Source organism: Maniola hyperantus, chromosome 7, assembly GCF_902806685.2.
Source record: "Maniola hyperantus chromosome 7, iAphHyp1.2, whole genome shotgun sequence".
Classification (NCBI taxonomy): Eukaryota; Metazoa; Arthropoda; class Insecta; order Lepidoptera; family Nymphalidae; genus Maniola; species Maniola hyperantus.
Genome location: NC_048542.1, coordinates 10,451,421 through 10,472,660, shown reverse-complemented (window position 1 = coordinate 10,472,660; position 21,240 = coordinate 10,451,421). Strand labels below are relative to the sequence as shown.

Sequence of the window (21,240 nt, the reverse complement as noted above, 5' to 3'; positions counted from 1 at the left end):
CGCGTGGATTTAGGTTTTTAAAAATCCTGTGGGAATTCTTTGATTTTCTGAAATAAAAAGCAGCCCACATCCGTCTTCGGGAGGCAAACTATGTCTTAGGTACCAAATTTCGTCAAAGCCGGATGCAACAAATAGGCCGTGAAATATTAGTAGGCACTTTCTATTTATGATATTAATATGGATTTATTCGCTTATTGCCGCGACTTCATCCACGTGGATCTACCGTGTTTTTAAAGATCTCGTTGCAATTTCTCAAAATCCTTTCTTAGGATCCCGTAGGATCATCATAACCATCATCATCTACAACCGATAAACTTCCACTGCTGGACATAGGTTTCTTGTAGCCAGGGACTTTCACACGCCTCGCCACAGTCTTGCGCCGCCTGAATCCAACAGCTCCCTGTGGTTCGTTTGATGTCATCAGCAGGAACCACCAGGGTACTCAAAAACATTTTCTCCTTTCTAATCTTCAGGTCTTCGTATTGTTTATATGGGTATAAGAAGACCAAGATGATAACCACGATTTCATCTGCGTGGATTTAAATCTTTTAATCGTGTGGATACTTTGTATTTCTTAAATCCATGTCCATCTCAGATGGAAGCTTGATTTGGATTGTAATGGTTGGTCTAACAATTACCAGCTCATCGAAGCACGAAAAAGGGATTTGTTGAGATTGAAGGTAGACCTTTGCTCAATCCTATTTGTTGCTAAGCAACACATGTACAATTGGTTTTTTGTATAATGAATTGTGTTGCTATACCTACCTATTACCCTATTAGATATTTGTGTTATAGGTACCTATTAGTCTAGTTATAGCTAATCTATGTTAAGTTGGATACCTAAGTGTCAGGTTAGTATTATACTTAGTTGTTTATTAATCCGCGAATTTTCTCAAAGAATAACTCTCAATATCAAACAATACAATAGTTATCTATTCAATTTCGGTGTTTGATAAAACAAACATCACAACAAACTCACCCTAAAAATTAATTTACAATCAAGAACGCTAGATATCAAACGATCCCTTAATCCCCATCAAAAACCTGCCACCAAAAATATGTATAGGAGTCACATCTGTAAGAGACTCCGCCAAAATGACAATAGGGGAGATGCTCTTCAATGAGGACCGAATCCACTTAATCCTCTGTGCATATTTCTAATTCTGCTTGCATCTGGGGTTTGTTGTGCTACAGACATACTTACTGATAAGAGGAGCTCTGCTTTTATTTTCTACTGGATGATACCAGCAACTTTGTCTAAGTGGGATTAGGTCTCTGTATTATTTATAACTAAGTAGCTTATGCTCACGACTTCGTCCGCGTGGACCACACAAATTTTGAACCCCTATTTTACCCCTTTAGGGGTTGACTTTTTAAAAATCCTATCTTAGCGGATGTCTACGTCACAATAACTGCATGCAAAATTTTAGCCCGATCCGTCCAATAGTTTGAGCTGTGCGTTGATAGAGCAGTCAGTCAGTCACCTTTTTCTTTTATATAAATTTAGTATGGCCGGAAGGTAAACAAGTAGTAGAACCTTCCATTGTAGTCTTATGAAAATTTAGACAGTAATTTTTCACAAGAAATTTTAGTAAAAGTCAATCAATAGAAACATTTAATTCTCAAGTTTTTAAAGCGGATTGAACCGTAGGTATGTTAAAAAAAATATCGAGCAGTCAGTCTCTCCAAGGTCTCAGCTAATAGATTGTGAAGTAGATGCTGCCTACTTAAAATACAAATAGATAAATACCAAATTTTGATATTTTAACTATAAAAAATCACTTATCTCAAACACCCATTACTATAAGGGTAGATGTACGGATAATATTAAAAACAGTTTAACATTTGGCCCTCTTCGGCCCCTTCCAATTATTCGGCACCCGCTATAATGTTATTAATATATTGTGTACGCACCCTTATGGTCAAGTGTGACATGTGGTTCTTTATGGTGAGCAAATTGATTTCACGGATGTCTTTTATAGCTTAAAGATGTCTTTTTTTCGTTTAATCAAGCGATAGCAAGGCTACTAACAATTGATAATAATATTAATTAGGTCTATGTAATATGGATGTTACCTACATATTTTTAAAGTGGCGGTGTACCACAAGGCACGTTGCTAAATCCTATAATTTTTCTCGTATATACATCGACCATGCTTCCCTTTCAAAGGCCGATTGCAACAAATGTCAACCGACGTAAGCCTATTATATGAAGGATTACGAGTAATGAAATATCTTTAATCTTTATTAGTCCGCGTCCGCAGATTGTTGCTATTCAATTCCAGTAGTTTTCCTCTTACTGAGATTTGTCTGGTTTGATTGCTTTTTCTTTAATGCTTTGGGCGAATTCTTATAGATAGGACCCTACTTATGCTATATGGTAAATAAATACCTATTTATTTTATTGGATAAATAATTGCCTACACATCCTATACCTACTGCTTTAGATACTTACTTCTTATTTATTATTTACTAGATGATGCCCGCGACTTCGTCCGCGTGGATTTAGGATGTTAAAGATCCCGTGGGAACTCTTTGATTTTCCGGGATAAAAAGTAGCCTATATGTCCTTACCCGGGGTGCAAGCTATATCTGTAACAAATTTCGTCAAAATCGGTTGAACTGATGGGCCGTGAGAGGGTAGCAGACAGACAGACAGACAGACAGACAGACAGACAGACGGACAGACAGACACACTTTCGCATTTATAATATTAGTATGGATGAGGCACTTTTACATTTTAACATTTTACACTTTTACACTCTGCTTGCTCATCACAGAACACTCTGCTCATACGTTTTGTACTAGCTTAACGGTAGACCCCGAAGACACGCCGCAGACTTTCAGAATGTTGCCGAGTCAGACGTACCTATGCTTCTGATGTTTGCAGAGTGAGTGAAACAAAAAGTTTTCTGACTGACAATAGGCTAGTTGACCCTTTTTTTAAGTAGGTCTTAAATGGTTAATATTTGTCCTATTAGATCAAAAAAATTAACACTATATTTTTTTGCGCCCTAAAAACCGTAAAACTTTAATTTAAAAATATATTTTTCTTAGACAGGTGAAAACACTGTCGGCCATGTTTGGCCGATAGATTATCTGTGCTCTGACGTCATGCATTTGTAAACAACAGCACAACCTCCCAAAGTTTAATAAACATGACTTCTATACTAGTTTACATGAAAAATATAGTAATTATCGTTATTGTATCATCCGAGAATGTAAAAAAAGTAGATAATTTAAAGTCCTGACAAACTTTTACGGACTTTAAATTTTATATATATGGATACTACGTTAGTCCACGCGTGACATAGGGATGACATTTCTTTGTTTACATATTTAATGACGTCACATCATGGCTGACAGCGTTTTCTGCGTTTCAAATAAAAATAACTGGTGCTATTATGCGGTGAATGAGTTCTTCGAGGATAATATTAATACCATGGTATAATTTCTGACTTTGTGACATTATAAAATTGTACCTAATCATTATTATGTATTTTGCTTATAATTGTTTTTTGACTATTAATTTAATTTTTTGTTTCATTGACTATTAAGTAATTATTTTACAAATTGGTACTCAAAAATATTTGCACACTATTAATTTAGTAGAATGTTATGGCCTCTGATTATAGTGTAATTTTCATCTTTCTTGTACAAACATTCTTGCAAATAAATGATTATTTTATTTTATTTTTATATTTTAAAAATTGTATTTTTTTTAATTGGATTTATATATCCATCCTGCGTTTTTAATAATTGTTATTGATATATTTCGTTGTCTTAAGCAAAATACTATAATAAATAATCATTTATTGGACGAAATTAGATATGAGTCAAGTAGCTCCTTTAATCTGGTCAACCAACGTTTCATCTGGATCGTTTTTTCTAAAGACATGCTTTACACCTACTAGTTTTATAATTATTTAATGTGTTATTTAATGTTATGTGTGTGTGTGTGTTATTTAATAGATACTTAAACCAGATTGGGGATGTGTGGGATAAGAGTCCGATGCCTGGTTCGATGTTTTAGATTAGGGCGTAGCGTTAAGCGTAGGAGATTGACCAGGAAGATCAGTGCCATATAGTGCCACCTAGGTACGCATTGATCTCCATAGTCTCCAGAGAAAATTTCTTTGAGAAAATATTTAAATTTTCGCCTGACCAAATTTTGCCACAGTGACCAATTTCAATGGAGACTATAGCCCATTATGCAGGAAATAATATTAACATTAGTGTGTGCGCAAACACAGGTGCATTTTCTATTAACTCAATTCATAGTCCGATGGCCCAGCAATCCTACGCAACAGGAGAAAAATCAGCAGGAACACCGGACACCAGTTAGTTACCTGCATGACCCCGTCGAAAGCCTGAATGACGATTTCCATTTCATTGTTTAGGTGTCAAGCCGGTACAGGAAGATGCGTGGTTGACAAAGCGCACCGAAACCAGTGTCAAGCGTGTCGCCTCAAGAAATGTCTGGCCATGGGAATGAATAAAGATGGTAAGTTATCTTGGTTTTTGATCGCTCTTACCTTAAGCAGTCATACACGGGCAGTTTGAACTTTTGAAGTAGGCTGACCGCTGCAAGTTGCGACTACATACCTATCGAAAGATTCCTATGTAACCTACTTACCTACTTCTTATACGAGGAACTAATATATGAAACTACTTAAGTAGATGATGCCTACGTCTTCGTCCCCGTCAGTTTATTAAAAGTCCCGTGAAAACTTTTTGATTTTACAGGATAAAAACCGGCCAAGTGCGAGTCAGGCTCGCGCACGGTGCATAAAAATAAATAAAAATCTGTTTTAGAATGCACAGGTGAAGCCCTTTCATATGATACCCCACTTGATATAGTTATCTTACTTCGAAAATTGAAAATACTAATTTTTAGTTCATGACCAATTTTTTTTTGTGTGATGTAACCACAAATTCGCAGTTTTCAGATTTTTCCCCTTATATCTGCTATAAGACCAGCCTACCTGCCAAATTTCATGATTCTAGGTCAACGGGAAGTACCCTGTATGTTTCTTGACAGACCGACAGACAGACAGACAACAAAGTGATCCTATAAGGGTTCCGTTTTTACTTTTGAGGTACGGAACCCTAAAAGTAAGCTATAATATCTAATAATAATAAAATATGAACTAATTTTATTTTTTTAAACATATTAAACATTTTGTTAAAAATATGATAGCAAATATGCGTTTTGTAAATACATAAATGAAAGTTAATAAAATATTATGTAGGTAAATACATTTTTTTATAATCGGATTCGGAAAAAGGCGACCATACTCAAAAGATAAAGATTTTTTGTAAGTACCTATTCTAAATTGACTGTAAAGGAAAACTTTCTTCATTACCTCCCTCCTATTTAATTGTAATACAAATCAATATAAGTAATAACAGCAATAAAAAAGCAAATAAGTCATCATTCCCACGAACCCACACGTCATAACCTATCAAAACATCCCATACAGAGCCATAAACCGACAAATCTGCGAAACGACTCCCGTCACACGCAGAATCAATTAGGCGAGGAGATATTGGTACAGACAAGCGCACCACCCCTCTCCTCTGCGCTTTGTTATAGCCAGAAACAGTAATTGCGATTGAACGTATGAAGCAAGTCAATGTATTAATTTGGTTGCTAACAAAGTGCAGACATTTTAACACGATGTTCATTGTTGCGATAATTCGTCAAATAAATCCATATCCCATGGATTTAGGAAGCAATAATTCTTCCATGTCCATACTACTTAATATTATAAAATGCGAAAGAGTGTTCGACTAACTGTCTGTCTGTCTGATAAGTGATAACTTCACTGCCCATCCGCTCAACCGATTTTGACGCTCTGTACAGAGGTTCCAGGTTAGCCCACTTCCATCTTAGACTACATCATCACTTACCACCAGGTGAGATTGCAGTCAAGGGCTAACTTGTATCTGAATAAAAAGATATCTTGTGTCCTAGGCATGGGCATAGGCTACTTTATAAGTATTTCGGAAATACAAAGAGTTCCCACGGGATTTCAACTCATTTCAAAATATTTTAACAATGCAAAATTTCAAACTTAAACTTTGATTTTCCTCATTGCCGCTATAATGGCCTAACAACTTAAAGTTTATAAAAAGCAATCCCCATTTAAATTATTACACTAAAACCATTCATGTAAACTAAACTAACAATCGTATGCGCGACTTAGCTTGAAATTTTAAATGCGAACAAACTTTTTGGATCCGTACCTAAGCCCTAATTTGTATACGGGCGGCTACGGACACGTGCCGGCGCGTGACCAAATATTTTTCAACCCTTGCCTTTATCTAAAAGGTTTTTAAAGATGTAAAGTTGAGCTAACGAATTTCTCAAAAAGACAATTTACTTACTACATACAATTCAATAAGAACAATAGGTATCTATGGTACCTGCAATATAGCATCACAATCGGCAAATCCAAGTCCTCGAGATTTACCTAGGTACCTAAACAGAGCCTCTGCGTCTGCAGGATTGAGGAGTTGGCACTCTGAGTTCACATACCTACGGTCTATCTAATGTACTTAGTATTTTCATGGTGTCTGAAGTTAAATAAGAATTAGTAATTACAGTAACATCAGTTATTGAAAAACACAAGTAGGTAGGCAGGTAGATATATACGACAGTGAAAAACCGAAAACAAATCTCTGCTAACAATGTCAACCTCATAATACCCTTAAGCTCAATTTAATAAGTCTATCCACGCCTCCGTCATAACGAATGCCACATTCTCGCAAATACAGATAATTAAGCAAAAACTACAAAGCACTGCCTCCGGTGGTTCACGCTTTACATTCAAATGAGCACCCCCGCTGGAGGGGCGTTTGACCACATCATTAATTTACAAATTGCGGCTTACAATATTAGAAAATTTGCAATGATCATTATTTACTAATGATTAAAGCAAATGAGTTTTTTATTTAACAGTTATTTACCTAGATATAGTTGCGATATGTATTTAGGTACCTAGGCAAACTCATTAAATACCTCCTACAAAAATTTTACCACAATTTCGTTTATAAATCCTTATGACATTTTAAACATAGGTTATCTGTTAATTATAAAAAACTTATATAAATATATACTAATAATAAGCGTTAAATCAAAGTACCTACCTATTAATTTATTATTTTTATTAATATACTTAATAGACTATTTAGAAAAAAGCTTCTAAATATGATTAATGTTCATTATTAACTAAGCAGATCATTTAAATCATCATTTTCAGTGTTTGCACTACTTAAATATCAGAATATGTTAAAACTGTTATCTTTGTACTTTTATACTCATATTTCCAGCGAATAAACCTACATAGGTACATAGTGTAATTAACTGTTGAGATTTGTGATGAAAACCAAACATCTAAAACAAACTCAATCAAAACACGGCGACTCAAAACAACATTTTAAGAACAGTAATCAAATCCAACAATCAAACTCCGTCCGATTACCATAACGTATTGAACATTAAAACATTGATCCAATTTAACACAAAAAGAAACTGACAAAAAGACTTCGTACTTGTTGAAGTGACGTGGACCGAGGATACCTCCCTGCAGCGTCCCCCCTAACGGGAGGCTCTTTTAGTTGTTCCTTTATTGCTTTAAGCTTTGCATTATTTTGCTCTCGACTCTCTCGCGTGAAAAGGAAAGCTTAATTCGGTTACACTTTGAGATGTCGACACGACAATCTCGTTATCCTAGGGGCTCTGATGCTCTGCTTTATCAAACGTCCGCGTGGAGTTCATTAACGCCTATTTTAATTTTGCACGTTTTGTTCCAAAGTCCTATCTTAAATTTTAATGAGCGTTAGGTATTTAATGTATTATACTTACTTATATTATTTTTTTCTTGCAGTGGTCACAGCATTCTTTATTCTATTCATTCTGAAGCCAATAAGATATAAATCGGTTATAAAGTACGTACCAGTGTGTGTTTTATTTATTTTGTGTCTTAAGACGTATCTACAATTTTTTTTAATCTATTATGTCGGTACTTAGGTACTGCTATAACTAGTCCTGTTTTCGCATGGTCCACTTTTTACACAGCAACTACGCAACGCAAAGAGTGGTATTTAAATATCTAATATTGAAAATCGCATTGAAAATATGCGAATACGAACATAGAGAAAAGCGGACTGTGACTGTTTTATACTACCTATATCTAAGAAGATTTATTTAGGTATTTATTAAACTATGCTTAGGGATCATTATCGAAAAGTTTAATAAATTAAAAGAAGGGACATAATAAATTCATTTACTTTTCTAAAACTTTCCTAAAGATCACTTGCTTTAGTTTTAATCTTGACTAATTTATAGATAGAGGAGTAAATTTGAAGATTCATTTGTAAAATGAAATGCTAAACGGCTGACTTTAGATTTAATCCTGCAACGTTTCCTATGGCTATAGGTAGGTACGTTTAAGGTAGTATCGTCGTGAACACAAGGCTTAGGTAAAAGAAATAAAAGAATGTTCAGTGTTGTTAAAATGTATTTAAGAATAAAAATTGGTTGGAAAAGCGAATTCAGTTGATGTTAAGAAGAAAAGATTTTAGGATTTTTGTTGTAAAAAAGAGAACTCAAAGGCTAGCCACTAGTAGGTAACTAAAGGTGAATTAGGTAGACTAAGTATACTTACTTAAGTAATTAAAAGGTTGAAATACGTAAATTAGATTTTATAAATAATTGTAGGTAGGTGAGCTCCGCCAACTACAATGTGGCTAAACTAAGCTAAAATGACAGATCTATTAAATCTAATGATATCTATATCTTTGTCTTATCAAACTTTATGAAATGGATAGCAATAAATGTTAAATTACTAATATTCCCCTTTTCTCTCCAACTAAGCGTCAAGCTTATGCTAAGAGTAGGTACGACAAATAGTGCAACGAGCGAGGTTTGAACCGTCGACCTGTCGGTTTCCAGTCCACTCCTTTACCCGTTGAGCTATTGAGGCTCAAACGTATTATTAGAAACGTATGTAGATCATGAGTGTACCTAAAATCCAACGTCGCGTACCCTAACACTTAACTGTTTATACCCGAGTTAAAGCTATAGACACTGATTAATGTGATTTTAATCCCAACATAAACCTCCAAAATCCATCCCGAATTAATCGGCTACCGCCTGAAACGGTACATTACACAAATATGGACCCTAAAGCATGAGAAATGAAATACCAAATTCAATTAACCATAAATTGGTGGCAATCAAATAATGCGACGGATTTCTAACTTTTAAGCTGAACAAGTATGAGTTCAAACTCAAAAGGCTTAGGGTCGCCTTTTCAATCGTCAAAATTATAAATCCCTAACCAAACCCGAAGGAAAATCAACTTTAGGTCTTTGGTAGAGAGTTTATAGTGGATTCAGATGATATTCTGGAATCAATAACCACTAACGGTGGATCAGGAGCGGTGACTGAGAGAGATGAAATGGTTAGTTTTTGTGTATGAGTGAAAAGGATGTCTGTGTTTAACTCAGTGTCGCTTTAAATGGATTTAGGGATGTGAAACAGATGAGGCTCGCACCTGATCTAAGTATGTACTTGATTTTATTTTTCAATTATGACAATATCCTTTTCAAAGGGTTGTTTTATTTTTCATATTTTTATACTTACCTATCTGTTTGTTTTGCAAGGAAGGAGGTTTTAAAGCCTTCTGTTTTTTTCTGAAAACAGGGTTAAAATTTATTGTTCAATTGACTTATGGCCTAAAGGACAAAGTTGGAAAAGATAATGATCAAAGTGTCCCTTCGGTGGGGCAGAATGATACAAATCCCGTTTTTAACTTAAATTTTATAATTTTTTTTCTTATTTAACCTATTTTTATTATAATTATAATTATGTAATATTTATAATATTTGCTAAGCATAGAACAGAACAAAAACTATATTAACTATACCTAATGATGTAAGTATGAAGTGAAATGTTATTTTGAATTTTTCTGCATCAATGTGCCCCACTTTAGCCACAAAAGCATAAAAAATATATAAAAATAATTTAGTGCAAGTACATTCTATAATACCTACTTATTAAGTACATAATATATATATCTTTTCAGTGCTGAGTTTTCGATCGCTAGTCAAACTTTAATTTATTATTAGGCCAGATTTTCCATGTAAAAACTGTTAGTCGAAGTTTTACTTCCCTATTAAAGTCCTATTGGCGACTGAAAATTCAGTCCTTCATTACACTAAAGATCGAATTATGCAGTACACATGAAAAAGTATTCCCCTCTCACTCTCACACGGAAGTGTGACCTCAAACATGGCTGCGGCCGGATGTGGGTGGGGCGTTTGATTTATAGTGGGGAGATAGTGTGAGTGTAAGTTAACTACTGTTTTATTTGTGGTGGTTCTGCTGAGATTGATTAAACTTATTTAACTGGACGGAATCAAATAAAATCTACTTACCTACTGCCTATCTAGTATATTCTGGTTACATTATAGTTCAGTGATAGCTCTATTTTCAAAAGGATTTAGGTAGGTACTTACCTACTTTTGGTTTTGATAAAAAACATCCTTATCACGGATTAGATTATTGTCAAGCACAAAAAATTTAAGGCCTTCTTCTAATATACAGACTTTCATATGAACAAAAAATTCAAGTTATTAGTACCTATACCTATTTAAAAATTGACTTTTTATCAGGTTCACCTCTTACCTCTTTGACTATCATTTATTCTGGGCACAGACGTTCTGGGCTTAGCAATTTATTCGGCTTTGGCAATGATAATAAAAGTAATGAGAGAGAAAACAGTTAATAATAAACATATACTTACCTAAGTACAAACAACAAAAAACATAATTCTCTAGCTGCCTTAATAACATAAGTTATATAGCAGAAGCAGAACTATGTACCTACCTACTTACCTACCTAAGTTGACTGACTGACTGCCTGATCTATCATCTTACATCACGGTTGCGTTTGGTCGGAATTTTTGAAAATCTTTTCTTAGTGGGGTTTAAGTTATAGGTTAAAAATTTACATGAGAAATTCCAAGTTTCTAGGCCCAGTGATTTAAACTAATAGGTATATACGTTTTTTTTAATAATGTCGTAGATCGGGTGCACCACATAAAAAATTTTTAAAAATCGGATGTACCTAACAAAATGCACAAACTATCCCAGAAAGGAACAAAGTTCTATGGTAGAGTCACGTAGAGTCGCTGCATGAAATAAAGAGGACCTACTGTTTCGCACGACCCGACACTCTGCAACGTTGACACTATGGGAGAACGTACTACGTGAAAATAATATAATATTATTATACACACTTAATTATATCTATATATATAAAAGGAAAAAGTGACTGACTGACTGACTGATCTATCAACGCACAGCTCAAACTACTGGACGAATCGCGCTGAAATTCGGCATGCAGATAGCTATTATAACGTAGGCGTCCGCTAAGAAAGGATTTTTAAAATACAACCCCTAAAGGGGTAAAATAGGGGTTTGAAGTTTGTATGAAACTCTGTCAGTTTTGAAGTGTATATAAAGAAATTTTGTAGTTAATATTTTTGCAATTAGCAGTATGAAATATTTCATTAAGCTCATAATATGTTAAAATCTCATAGTTAAAGATCAACCCTAAGGGTGTAAAATAGGGGTTTAAAATTTGTGTAGTCCACGCGGACGACGTCGCGGGCATAAGCTAGTTTAAAATATTATACGTTCATCCATTCAATATTTACATACCTAATTCACAAACATTTAACTGTGTGACTGTAGCTACTCCGACAGTTTAATTTTCATTTTTCCCTTTATTTATTAGCTAGTGATTTAGGAAGAATGCTTTTTATCCTTTGTTACCAATTCAAGATACGAATAGACGATTATAATGTGAAGAAATAAATAAAAATAGGTAGTTAAGTATATAACCTAGGTATTTTTTCCTAAATCAGATGAAAATTATAATAATAATAATAATAGAAAGATAGGTAAAGTCCGAGATGAGATAACTGATAGCCTAGTGGTTAGGACGTCCACCTCCTATTCGGGAGGTCGGGGGGACGGGGGTTCGATCCCGGGCATGCACCTCAAACTTTTCGGAGTTATGTGCGTTGCAAGTAAATACTTATCACTTGCTTTAACGGAGAAGGAGAAAACTGCATTCCTCAGAGTCCACGATGTTCTCAAAGGTGTGTGAAGTCTGCCACTCCACACTTGGCCAGCATGGTGGACTATAGCCAACCAATTCACTTCAATTCGGATTTGGAATTTCATAATTTCTAAATTTCTGGTGGTCTGGTGGGAGGCTTCGGCAGTGGCTTGTTACCGCCCTACCGGCAAAGCCGGCTGAGCGATTTAGCGTTCCGGTGCGAAGCTGCACGTAGAAAACAAAGGGATGCGAGTTTAATAAAAAAACTGCCATATCCCTTCCAGGCTAGCCCATTTCCATCTTAGACTGCATGATCATTTACCATCAGAAACCTCCCCCTGCCAGGTCATTAGCCATGGCCAACAATATCCCCGAAGATAGATTATTAGCCATGTTACCGGGGTGCACCGGCCCGAATACTGCTCTTCCCCTCGGATGCCCGATGCATCCAAAAGGGACCAGCAGCACAGGCACACTGGGAGGTTACCTGGCTGGCACCCCATATAACAAGCACAGCCTTGTAAATAAGATCTCATCTCAAATTATCTACTTACTGTAGTACCTAAGTAGCGATAAAAATATTTCGGATAGTCATTCAATAAAAGTAAAATTGCCATCTAAATGCCACATACGCAGTTTTTCAGTAAAGCTGTGTTCTCTCCCACCCCAAGTGTCTCAAGTGCCACCCTGAAGGCTTCCATTTGATTTTATTACCTCGCCCGACGTTCAGCGTGCCCTCACTGAACTTCGATTGATAAAATCACATACATAGCGTCTATATACAATACTAGATGGTGCCCGCGACTTCGTCTGCGAGGCTGCGATTTAAGTTTAATTTTTTTTTAATTTAGTAGGTATGCCAAAATTATTTTCACAAAAGAAGACCTAAAGTTTCCCAAGACAGCTTCCCTGTACCTATCTCCTATAGTTTTGGATTTCCCCACCATACTGTCCCTGTTAAAAAAAAACACTATGTAGGTATATGAAAGGAAAAGCTGACTGACTGACTGATCTATCAACGCACAGCTCAAACTATTAGACGAAGGCGTCCATTTGATTTTATGACCTCGCCCTGAACCTGAACTTCGATTGATAATATCACATAAGGTACCTGGTCGAATATGGCCACCTTAAGGTTTCGTGTCTATTTTTTTCATGTTTTTGAAGACTAAGTAGAGGGCATGTCAGAATATTTATCTCAAAGAGTAGCTATTAAACTATAATTAATACTGAAAAAAGTATGAAACACATTTAATAGTTACAGATTTTCTTTACTTTATGTAAAAAATGGGAAAATGGCCGTATTTCCGACGGCGTAGGTTAATATGCCCATAGATATGGCCATATTTATTGTATGAATAATTACTGTTTTTGAAGTAACTGCAGAAAGCTTAGTTAAATAAAAGAAGATATCAGTTTCGATAGTATATTTTCTTATTACAGCGCCAGTATTCAGGCATGACCTAAAATAAAAAGTAAAAAGTTTAGGTGTCCATAATTTTATACAGTAAATATGGCCAATAGCCAATGGCCATATTTTCAGTCACGCCTTTTTCTTTTTATTCAAACGGATCATAAACACAAAAGTATTTTGAGAAATACACACAGAAATTACAAAAGGCCAAACAGCATGAAAACAAATACTTACTTAGAAACTAATGAAATCGAAAACTAACCTAAAAGGCAGGACAAAACTTAAGTACGTGAGATTTAATAACGGTGACATGGTTTCCTACTTGGACGACTCCTGAGGAGCTGGTGTCTGTGCGGGAGGGGTGGCGGGTGCGGTGTTCGGATCCAGGTCGCGAATCTCGACCATGTAAGGCCACGTTTAGTTTTAAAAAATGTTGCGTTTTAGAAATAATAATATGTGGCCATATTTACTTACCGCCTGGCCATATTCGACCCAGGTACCTTACATAGCGTCTATATACAATACTAGATGGTGCCCGCGACTTCGTCTGCGTGGATTTAAGTTTTTAAAAATCATGCGGGAATTCTCTTTGAATTTCCGGGATAAAAAGAAGCCTATGTCCTTCTCCGGGATGCAAGCTATCTCTGTACCAAATTTCATCAAAATCGGTTAAACTGTTGAGCCGTGAAAAACTAGCAGACAGACAGACAGACAGACAGACAGACACACTTTCGCATTTATAATATTATTAGTAAATTAGTAAATTAGTAATTAGAATGGATGTCTGTCTGTCTGTCTGCTAGCTTTTAACGGCCCAACCGTTCAACCGATTTTGATGAAATTTGGTACAGAGTTAGCTTATATCCCGGGGAAGGACATAGGCTACTTTTTACCCCGGAAAATTAAAGAGTTTCTACGGGCTTTAAAAAAACCTAAATCCACCGGAACGAAGTGCGGGCATCATCTAGTAAGGCTATATTTTGTTTCTTTATCATGTTCTCTTGTTCTATAGCAGTGCAAAACGAGCGTCAACCACGCAACACTGCCACCATAAGGCCAGAAGCCTTGAGGGACATGGACCAAGAAAGGGCTCTACGAGAAGCAGCCGTCGCAGTCGGAGTCTTTGGGTAAGTTTGTTTGGGTTAAAAAAACCGGCCAAGTGCGAGTCAGGCTCGCGTATCGAGGGTTCCATAATACAGTCGTATTTTTTTGACATTTCACACGATAATTAAAAAACTATGATGCATTTGCCGGCTACAGTACGTAGGTAACTATAGTGGGTACAGAGTACCTATAGGTAGTATATAGTACCATTCTGTGATGGAGGTGTGAAAGTGTTCCATTTAACCATTTAAACACGCAAACTTAGGTACAAAGGATGCCCAGTCTTTGACTCTTCTCTCGGAAACACTGTGCATGTATCGCACGTTATGCCCGCTGTTGTGGAAATGCTTGTTTCTTTGTATTTTCTTCGGTAGGAAAATGTACCTATACTTTTTCATAAAAAGTAGTACCTACCTACTTCCAATGTACTTTTTCACATTAGTCAAAGTATTTTTTTAAATCATTCGAGCACAAGGTAAACATACCTAATAACTAGCTTATTCCCGCCACTACGTCCGGGTGGACTACACAACACAAATTTCAAACCGAGGTTTTACCCCTTTAGGGATTGAATTTTCAAAAATCCTTCCTTAAATCACCAAAACCAAATTTCAACCCGATCCGTCTTTAGTAGTTTGAGCTGTGCGTTGATAGATCAGTCAATTTTATGTAAGGATCATTTCATTTCATTGTATCGAAAGAAAAAAATCGGGACAGCAGAAGTTGGTCAAATCTAAGTAAATGTTTTTTCATACAATTTTAAGTTACGCTATAATTATTATGCACATGTTCAGAACACCTGTAGTGGCATTTGAAAATAATAATTATTTTCAATTTTTAAAGTAAGATAATTATACCAAGTGGGGTATCATATGAAAGAGCTTTACCTGTATATTCTAAAAGATATTTTTATGTATAATATTTTTTGATTTATCGTGCAAAATGTTGAAAAAATACCAGAGCACGGAACCCTCGATGCGCGAGTCTGACGCGCACTTTGGTCGGTTTTTTACGAAGCCTCGGAATACAGTAGAGTAGGTATAAATAGCAGTTTAATAATAGAATGTAGGGTCAGGGCCTGACGTCAGCCGACGTGGATCAAGCCTCAAAAGAGGTGATCAAAGGTTGGTTAACGGGTGACTGAATGCTCAACTGACGCGATTGATCTGTTCAGGCTACAGATGCGTAGTAGATAGGTAAATGTCTACCTAGTACCTAGTGTACATTATGATGTTTAGATGTGCTACCCAATTATAAAACTTATTTGTCATCATCATGATTCATGACTTTAAGTATCCCTTTTTCTACCAACTGATAAAACCTTATCATCAATCATGCGCTAAGACTGCTAAGAATATGTATCTACTTAGTACAACGAGAAAAGTTAGTACCTCCAGTACCTACGCGGCAGACATTTCGACTTTGTACAGCATTGTCTCTGTCACTCATACCTATATGACGTTTTGTCGATCTCAACGACAGAGACAGTGCTCTACAAATCTGCTATCGATGGTCGATGTGCATTGCTTTCTGCCGCGTACTGTAACAAGTCCGTAGTCGACTGCAGGCAGCAAAAGCAGAAGACGTGTCGCAGCGACACAACTGCGGTTTCCAAGTATGAATTTCTATGAAATACTTTACTAGTCCATCTGGTGGGATAACCTAGGTAAACTAGGATACATAAATAGGTCATATTACTTTACTTAGTTCGTGCAAGCTTCGAAAAAAAAGCTGAACCTTCAAACTGCAAGAATCCATAGTGTAAGTAGGTGGTATACCTACCTAAGTATTATTATAAATCTCGTTCCTACCAAACTTAGGTAGGTACCAATTCAGAACGTTTTCGTAATAAGGCTTTTAATATTAGAGATTTTGGATGAATATAATAGTTTTTCACCTTTATTCCTGAATTGCTACTCCTTATAATGTCAGATATATAAAAGGAACACCCTGCGGCGAGATAGCGCTGAAGGAACTCGGAAAAGATACGAACACGTTACTGCGTTAATATTACTTTTATTAATCTCTTAATTACTTATTTGATTATAATTACTATTAACCGCACTATTCACAATTTGCGCTGTACTCAGCATCTCTCTAGAGAATGATCTCTCCAAACTCCCCAAACCTCTGGCTAAGTTTCGAACCCTCAAGGTAGGGGAAACCCAATCTGATTGGTCACCACTCCGCGCCAACTGGCGTTACCCAATCAACGAGTGACAACAGATAGTGTATTTGAAAATTAAGTTGGACAACGTGACAATAACAATCCGATTGGTCCCCACCGTTTTGCGCCAACTAGCGTCAACCAGTCACAGAATGCTGACATTTTAAAAACAGAGTTGCCAACGTGACAGTCAACAATCTGGCCGGTTCCCGCCATTTTACACCAACCAGCGTCAACAAACACAGAATGATAACTGATAGTCTATTTAAAAGTAAAGTTGCCATGGTGAAAAATAAAATATAATAAAATTTTGAAGCTATTTTACTTAAGATCCTAACAGATATAAAATTCAAGGATATACCTAATATAATATTTCAGTCCGATAAAAGCTTTCTTCAAATTTTCGTAATCACGAAAATTTTTCGTAGTGAAAATTGCAGGCAATAGAAAACCAGACAAAAAAGTCGTAAAAACATATTTTCTGTAATAAAAAAGTTCTTGCCTCTTTTATATTCAATTTAAGATAATGTACCTACAGTGCTATCACAAGCATTTGGCAGTCAAATCATACCAATTGAGGGGAGTGCACACCACACTAAATCATTTGTATGAGAATTCGTTATGCTAATGTAATATTTGTAGAGCTTTGCCAGCTATGGGACTTTTATGGGGTCTGGGATGGGAAGCCGAAGGTATGGATAAGTAAACAACAAAAACCTTTTATGGATTGTGATTTGATGTAAAAATAATTTACTATTTGCTTGAAATATTTAACTAGAGTTAAATAATAAAGGGTTTTATACTGACTTGGGTTTCTTATGTTTTAGTATACTAGGTACCTATACCCAGATAGGTTTAAGGAAAATGCAACTCGCATGCGGGGAAAACAAAAAAACAGGCACTACATTATAGTATCAATTCATTATTATGAGGTACTTAATTTCCTTTGACGTTTATGGTGATAGATATTTATAAATAAACCTATGTAAATAACACACGCGTTTGTTATTATGATGCAAATTGATTTTATTGAAGAACTAGCTGATTTCCGCGGCTTTGCCCTCGTGTATTTTGGTTTTTTAAAAATCGCGTGGGAATTTTTTGATTTTCCGGGATAAAAAGTAGCCTATATGTCACTCTTACCCATGCAAAAAATCACGTCAATCCGTTCCAACAAACCAATAAACCAACAAACAAACACACTTTCGCATTTATAATAAGGGTACTGAGGTAGGTACGTACTGATAAGTAAGTGCGTCTGTCTGTCTGTCTCCTAGCTTTTCACGGGTCAACCGTTCAACCGATTTTGACGAAATTTGGTACAGAGATAGCTTACATCCCGGGGAAGGACATAGGACATAGGTATGTATCCCGGAAAAGTGAAGAGTTCCCACAGGATTTTACACTAACCAACCAACACCAAGGAACAAACCAATAAACCAACAAACAAACACACTCGCATTTTTAATTAGGGTTCTGATTGAAAACTGCGTTGGGTGCGAGTTTTGGGACTCATACTCTTTTGAGTTTTAGTCCCGTAAATTGCTAATGCGCGTGGCGGCCATTTTAGTGACGTCAGCACTAGACTGAAGATTGAGCTGATGGTAGGTATATTTTTATGTCGGCTGACGTCAAACTGACGTCATTTCAATGTTAATGAGACATGGTTCCAGCACAATAGCAATTTGCGGGACTAATACTTGCAGCGTTATAGTAATCAATTGTTTTCCCCAGTCCCCCAGTGTCGCTGGCAATGGCTCTGTCGCCGGCGCGGTACCCGCTGCTGTCGCCGCACTACGCGCCCCTGCCGCCGCCGCAACCCGCACAGCCTCCGCAACCAGACTCCTCTCACGACCACCACGGAGGGAGTCACGCGCACTCTGATAGCGATGGTATGTTCAATTACGGTTTTTGTTGGGTTCCGTACCCGAAGAGTATACCACCGAGACCCGGAGGACTAAGACTTCGCTGTCCGTCCGTCTGTATGTCAGCGGGCTGTATTTTGTGAAATGTGAACCGTACCTAATAGATAGGTACACAGGTGAAATTTTCACAGATTTTGAATTTCTTTTGCTGCTATAACAACAAATATAGTACGCGACAGGTCGAAATGGCAATCGGGAGAAAACGCCCCGCACATCCCGCGCTCTAACTCGGCGCGGGCGAGCGCGGGTGTTCAGGGTGCTCTTCCGCCTCATACCCCGATTGCCATCTCAACCTGTTGTGGACTATATCTACCTACCTATAACCTACCTAATAACTGAAAACTACAAAATGACCACCATGAAAATTAAAAAAAACTCAAAAGTGTAATTTTGTGTAGGTACGTTAGTACGGAACCCTTAGTGTGCGAATCCGACTCGTAGTTAACTGTTTTTGGCATTTTATTAGCAAAGTTTGAAAGACAATATTATTATCATCATCATCGTCTCAACTACTTACTAGGTATCTAGCCGTAGTCGCAGAGGGCGGGGTTTACTTTTCTAATGTTGTATTATTTGCTGTTCCAGATGACAGCATTGACGTCACAAACGAAGAAGATTCTACATCATATTCCCCACCAGCCATCTCCAGTTATTCTCAAAGCTGTATACCGTATGGGTATGTAGCTGTATCATGTACTTACCTACCTACAGTACCTAAACCAATAATAATAATTATCTACTAATTAGTCTCCCTGCTGATCTTATAACCTTTACCATTTCGTAAACTAGATCTAGGTTTACCAGCTACTAAGAGCTCTTTCGTTTCCACTTTTCAGGCCACTTGGTATAGAAAGTGCAGCGGAAACGGCAGCTCGTTTGCTGTTCATGGCAGTCAAATGGGCGAAAAACTTGCCTTCCTTCGCGAGCCTCGCCTTCCGTGACCAGGTATTTCTTTTATCCAATTTCTTTATCGACGTACCTAGTTTTACTGTTTTGATTTAGGACCGTGGCATGCTAACCATTCTACGGATCAAAACTCGTCTTTCTTCAAAGAACAAATCCTCTCATAAATATGTTCTCCTGACAGAATTTTAGTCACGGTACCCAATAGCATCCCGACACGGCGCGGCGGCGATGAGATCATAATGACGATGAAAGGAAATATTAAGTATGACGAGGAAATTCTAGTAACTTTTTGACAAGACCCAGGACCGATACTCATGATCCGCAGCGGAATGAACGCACCATTAGAGCACAAGTCTGTTAAAACTCCACAGGTATTTCAGGTGATGATGATGATATTTCAGGTAATTCTTCTAGAAGAAGCGTGGTCGGAGCTGTTCCTCCTGAACGCAATCCAATGGTGCGCGCCACTCGACGCCGCCTGCGCAGCGCTCTTCGGTACCGAGCAAATGGACCAAGGTGTGTAGCATAGACTGATAAGTAAGACGCTTTATGTTATGAATATGTGTTCGAGAGGAATGCTGCATGAACACGCATGTTTGTATGAATATGTGTTAGATATGAATGCTCCACATCCCAGCCCGTCTAAACGCTTGACACTCGTTAACTCTCGACTAGAACAAACACATTGGATAATGCTTGAGAGAGGGATGTTCTGGGGCGTGCGGTTAGACCAGGCGTGAGGAACGTGTAGTGTCTGGTCTCTGGCTAGACTCGACTCTGGTATCAACATAATTTACTCGGACTTGAAACGAACATTGCACGCCCTACTCTGCGTATTACACTAAAGCGGATACTTACCTACACTGTATACAGGTCTTTACTGATAAAATAGTTTGGTCAATGTAGGTACTTAATTACATAATATTTATTGCAGAAAACGGCGGGTCGGGGGTACTGCGGCGGCTCCGCGCCGTGGTGTCACGCTACCGCAGCGTGCTGGTTGACCCCGCGGAGTTCGCCTGCATGAAGGCCATCGCGCTCTTCAAGTGCGGTAACTATCCGCTGCATTACTAGGTTCTTCGGCACGGTAGCTGGTCCCCACCCCCCAGTACTACTCTGGCTACACTCCGTACGGTGATGTGATACACCTCCCCCCCCGTCCCCTTCCATCAACCCTTCCTTTAATATACTACAGACCCCACTAATTTCTCTTATCAGCAGCACGTTTCCGATTATGTTTAATATACCAAGCTATTTACATACCCAAACCGTAGGTGTAGTGGAGAGTCTAAAAGCTTAGGATATCCCCGGAATACCCTGAACTGAACCCTGTATTTTATCAGCCCAGAAATACCCCTTTGCTCTTTCGTTTCTCCTATCCTACGTTACGTTTCTGTACCTACCTAGTCATTCGCAAATTATGTCTGGGGAATTTATAAACTAATGTCGGGGAAAGCCCACAGAAGTGGTGAGTCCAATTCCGTGATATGAATACCCACTCTAGGTATATTAGATAATAAAAATGAGGAGATTGAATTCTAGACGTGATGCAGCGCCAGTCGGATTTTTTGAAAACTTTTTAAAATAC

General features: G+C 37.3%; 1 protein-coding gene across 1 annotated transcript in view; it reads left to right on the top strand.

The window, feature by feature from the left end:
* Positions 1 to 21,240, top strand: part of Hr51 (Hormone receptor 51) — a 33,737-nt gene that overhangs the window by 12,219 nt on the left and 278 nt on the right. Inside the window, exons 4-11 of the mRNA XM_069499518.1 lie at positions 4,401 to 4,504; positions 13,995 to 14,006; positions 14,563 to 14,677; positions 18,556 to 18,713; positions 19,332 to 19,422; positions 19,583 to 19,691; positions 20,054 to 20,168; positions 20,587 to 20,703. Coding sequence (XP_069355619.1) covers positions 4,401 to 4,504; positions 13,995 to 14,006; positions 14,563 to 14,677; positions 18,556 to 18,713; positions 19,332 to 19,422; positions 19,583 to 19,691; positions 20,054 to 20,168; positions 20,587 to 20,703 — 821 coding nt within the window. The remainder of the gene's footprint in view (positions 1 to 4,400; positions 4,505 to 13,994; positions 14,007 to 14,562; positions 14,678 to 18,555; positions 18,714 to 19,331; positions 19,423 to 19,582; positions 19,692 to 20,053; positions 20,169 to 20,586; positions 20,704 to 21,240) is intronic.